A 5,000-nucleotide genomic window follows, 5' to 3' on the forward strand; every position below is an offset into this window, starting at 1 on the left:
ATTCTTCTTCTTTCTTTCTAACATTTACCTAATATAAACCGTTTCTTCTTCCACTTCATCATCCTCTTCATCTATCTATTCTTCCTCTCCAATAACATCACATTCCTCTTTATCCTCTTTATCCTTCTCCACCTTCTTTTCCTCCTCTTCTTTCCCCTTCCCCTTCCTTCCTCCTTTTCTTCTACCTCCTCTTTTCCCCCGTCTTTTTCCTCTTCCACCTTTTCCTCCTACTCAACGAAAACGCCTCTCTTCTACTTCTTATTCCCCGTATTGCCCCGCATCCCTCCTCGGGTATCCTCCCGTGACCACCACCATCCCCGTGTCCCCGAGCAGTGGCCTCGTGCATGAGCTTATCAAGCACGATGCCCTTCAAGGGCTTCGACCGGGCCTTCTGCATCCGCATGAAGTCGACGCTGACGAAGAGGGGCTGCCACTTCAAAAGTTCTGGATTCAGGGTGAGTTATGTCTTTTAGCTCGTCATTCTAATTGAACTATTAATTATTCATTTACAGCACTTGGGGACAAATGAAATTGATATTTATATGCCTGTCCACATATACCATTACCTCTTACCCAGCGGACATGTCTTATTTCTGGGGGGAGATACAGAAGAAGTATCTCAGTGTTGCGGGGTAGAAGAGAGAGAGACACCAATGTAACTGCCGAGCGTTAGATCACCACTTGATAACCATCCCCTTACACCGTTCGTGTTAGTTTCATCTACATGTAAACTCTTCTTGTCATACTGACGGCTCTGAGGGGATCCCATAGGCAAATTAACAGGTCAGAAGAGAACCATTAGAAAAAAGAATATCAAGACTCAATGATTTAAACAAAGGCTTATTTCTAGTGGCCAATTAAATCAGTTATTTTGACTTCATAGTGATACTTAAAAGGGACAAGCAGGATTACTATACGGTAACACTAAAGAGAAGGAAGTTCGCTTACTTCATGATAACATTAGAGACTAGTAAGCCTACTTTAGAGTAACACTATCAAGAGATTTGTGTGCTTACTTATCAGTAACACTATTAAGAAACCTATATGCTTACTTCTCAGTAACAACATATTTTTATGTGTGTTTGCGTTACGTAGAGGTGGAGCTCTTGTTCCTACTTCGCAGTAACACTATAGAGGAGCCCGTCCATTTACTTCATAGTAACACTATAGAAGATCCCGTACATTTACTTCAAAGTAACATTACAAGGGACCATTTTGTCTACTTCACAGTAACACTATAACGAAACTTGTGAACATAGAAGAATTATTCCCTGCTAACACAACGGCATGTTCGTTTCATACATACCCAGGGTTCATTATTCGTGATGAGGTAAATGCCATTTTTCACAAAATAAATAATCGAGAGAGATGAGCCTCCACTCCTAAAGTAATGCTACGGGCCTCTGGTCCTTGGGGGTGTCACTAAACCCTCCTCCCCCCTGCCCCTTTTACAACGTCAACCACCTTCTTCAGGTCATGCTTGTCCTGGGCCACCTCCGGCCGCAGTACGTCTTCAGCCACAGCAGAAAGAGCACCCCGCAGTTGCTGGGCCTGGTGGCGGTGGCCATCGCCCTCCCGCCGCCCTCGGTCCACGAGGTGCGCCTCGAGACGGACATGTTTGTCACCAGAATCACCTTCGACTTCAGGGTTGCCCACTGTGAGCCCAGGTAAACTCTTTCTTTCTTTCATTCCCTATAGATGAATAAGTAAATAAATAGATTATGAATAAATGAGTGAATTAAGTGAAATAGAAATAAAGGTGAAAATAAAGATTACAAGAGTAATGGGCAGCGTTCCAGACTCGAGAGCAGAAGACCTGAATTGTAGGTCCGAGTTTGGTCCTGACTAGTTTCCCAAGCTACTCAGAGATAAAAATCTAACCTAGACCCATATCTTCTTCATCCACTTTCCTCAACATGTCATAATGTCTCAGCAATATATATATATTCTTATCATTATTTTACTTCTTTTTTCTTCTTCATCTTCTTCCTACTCATTCTCACCGTCCTCTTTTCGTTCTCCTGCCGCAGGGTCTCCGACCTCCTGGACTACACGCCGGACGAGCTCCAGGGCCGCTCCCTCTACTCCCTCTGTCACGGTCAGGACACGGACAAGCTGAGAAAGACGCACGTCGACTGTGAGTTGCTCCCCAATTCCAACTCGCCTTCATCTGCGTTCCGTGTGTGCACGTGTGTGTGTGTGGGTGTGTGTGTGTGCGTGTGTGTGTGTGGGTGTGGGTGTGTGTGTGTGTGTGTGTGTGTGTGTGTGTGTGTGTGTGTGTGTGTGTGTCTATGTGTGTCTGTGCCTGTGTGTGTCTAGGTGTCTGTCTGTCTGTGTGTATGTGTGCGTGTGTGTGTGTGTGTGTGTGTGTGTGTGTGTGTGTGTGTGTGTGTGTGTGTGTGTGTGTGTGTGTGTGTGTGTGTGTGTGTGTGTGTGTGTGTGTGTGTGTGTGTGTGTGTGTGTGTGTGTGTGCGAGCGCGTGTGTGTGTAAGTGTGTGCGCGTGTATGTGTGCATGTGTGTGTGTGTGTGTGTGTGTGTGTGTGTGTGTGTGTGTGTGTGTGTGTGTGTGTGTGTGTGTGTGTGTGTGTGTGTGTGTGTATGTTTGCGTTTGTGTGTGTGTGTGTATGTGTGCGTGTGTGTGTGTGTATGTGTGTGTGCGTGTGTGCGTGCGTGCGTGTGTGTGTGTGTGTGTGTGTGTGTACGCGTGCGTATATTCGTGTGTATATGTTTATGCTTGTGTGTGTTTGGGTGTGTGCGTGCGTATGCCTTTTACATAAACGATTATAACACATTCACGCAGCCCAGACAACAGTCCAATCCATTACCTCTAAGAGATCCACCTGCCTACCCAGCGGCCGTTACCGGATACATTGAGGTAGTGGGTGGCTTGTGAAAGAGACTCGGGGAGATAGAATTAACTGAATACACACAATTGAACCCCCTTTCTCCCTTCTCCCTTCCCTCCCCTTACCTAGTTCTTAACTTACTCCCTTGTGTTTCTTTTCTCCCTCCAGTGATACAGAAGGGTCAGGTAATGAGTCCCTACTACCGGATACTCAACAAGACCGGCGGCTACACCTGGATGCAGACGTGTGCCACTGTCGTTTGCAACAACAAGAACGGGGACGAACAGAACATCATCTGCGTCAACTACGTCATCAGGTACTGAGATTGTTCCGCGGTGACAATTCGGTTAAGTAATTTCGTTTGGACATTAACCAAAACAGAATCCGTTAAGGTCGTAACTACACCGAAGGGGTAATGAAATTACCCTTTGGCTCCACGCGGAGTCGTTTGTTTTGAATCTCATCTGAGCGTGACGTCATCGTGACATAATATCGCGCCTACTTGGCGTGCATCGGAACTTTCTTTGTGTGTATGTGTCTGTGATTCACCATGGTCTTGGATCACGTGTTGGACTCGTGTTACTAACCTCCCGGCTGAGAGCTCAGAGCTCGTATGACCGATCTATGGGTAATGCTGTGACCTTACACGCACACACACATCCAACTCCCCGCCCACGAGAGTTGGAGTAACACCTCAGCGCAGCGATACTGAAATTGTTTCAGCCCTAGGCGGGAGTCGAACCTGGACCGCCGTAATGGCAGGCGAGAACTCTAAAAACAGTGTGTGTGTGTTTGTGTGTGTGTTTCCATGAGGCGAGCAAGAGTGATTTCAGGGAATATGATTTTAGTGACCGCAGAAGGTTGAAAAACAAGAAAGCCAGGTGGTTGTGGCGTAGGAGGTTGGGAATATAAGAACTGTGGGTGCTTGTAAATAAAAATCATTCTTCTCCGCCTTCTGACCTTAATATAATCATTCAGTGTGGATCAGGTGAGAAGCTCTTGGCATCAAGACGGCATTGTCAGGTCAACTTGTCATTGGAAGAATAATAAACATCACCAGTATCCAGATGATACGAGAACTAGGAATTATTCACAGTAATAAAACGAAAGAAAAATAAAGAAAGAAAAATGTGGCGGGGATCAGGGATGGACCCTCATCCAGAAGGATCTAAGATAAAAAGGGAAAATAAATGGCTGTGGGATGGCCGAAGGGTGGATGCGTGCCTTGGCTAGCTACCTCCCATATAAGGGATGAAGAGGCCTTTTGGTATATAGATTTCTTGGCCTTTTCTTTAACCTTTACATATAGAGTTCTTCACCTTCTCTCCAACCTGGGCGGAATATGATAAGGGTTGTAGATGGATAGGTGGATTTCTTAACTCATTTATGACTTTTTTATTTTCTCCTTCTTGTGACCAGCCGAGTGGAGTACGACAGTGTGGTGATGGACCAGAGCCAAATGGACCCGGCCCTCGCTAACATGAAGAGGGACGACCTCGAGTACCCGGAGACAACGACCCCGGAAGCTGCCGGTAGGTTCTCCTGATGAAGAAGAGTTCCTGGTGGAGGTGGCGGGAGGAAGAACGCCAGTGCTCGTGGGGTGCCCCTTCCAAGGACGCGGGTTCTGGGGACTGAAGGGGAGGTGACCCTTCCAATGGCTCCCTTCCGGCACAGTGGCCGGCTTTTTGTACTTTATTCTGAAGATGATACAGTGTTTTTATTCAGGTCAGAGGCCTTCGTAATCATCGCTGGAGCCCATCGGCCCCTCATCTGATTAAAATCGCCAGGCACTCTCCAGAAATGAATATCAAAAGAGTACGACCATTGTGCCAAAGGGTCTAAAGTCGCCAGTGGTGGTGGTGGCGGTGGAGGTGGTGGAGGAGATTCTGGGCTGCACGGGGTCCACCGTGTGTAAATTATGTATGTATGTATGTATGCGTGTGTGTATGTATGCATGTAAATATGTATGTATATATATATATATGTATGTATGTGTGAGTGCATCTGTGTATATACATATGTGTGTGTATCCGTGTATATATATATATATATTTTTTTTTTTATATGTATATATATACAGTATATATATATATATATATGTAGATATATACAGTATATATATATATATATATATATATATATATATATATATA

General features: G+C 45.5%; 1 protein-coding gene across 1 annotated transcript in view; it reads left to right on the forward strand.

Annotated features, from left to right (window-relative positions):
• LOC143038048 (protein trachealess-like) overlaps window positions 1-5,000 on the forward strand; it is a 370,882-nt gene that overhangs the window by 355,330 nt on the left and 10,552 nt on the right. Inside the window, exons 7-11 of the mRNA XM_076206921.1 lie at window positions 334-455; window positions 1,474-1,667; window positions 2,031-2,137; window positions 3,016-3,163; window positions 4,267-4,379. Of these exons, the coding sequence (XP_076063036.1) occupies window positions 334-455; window positions 1,474-1,667; window positions 2,031-2,137; window positions 3,016-3,163; window positions 4,267-4,379 (684 nt within the window). The remainder of the gene's footprint in view (window positions 1-333; window positions 456-1,473; window positions 1,668-2,030; window positions 2,138-3,015; window positions 3,164-4,266; window positions 4,380-5,000) is intronic.

Source organism: Oratosquilla oratoria, chromosome 23 (genome assembly GCF_046742065.1).
Source record: "Oratosquilla oratoria isolate Oo_2021 chromosome 23, ASM4674206v1, whole genome shotgun sequence".
NCBI lineage: Eukaryota > Metazoa > Arthropoda > Malacostraca > Stomatopoda > Squillidae > Oratosquilla > Oratosquilla oratoria.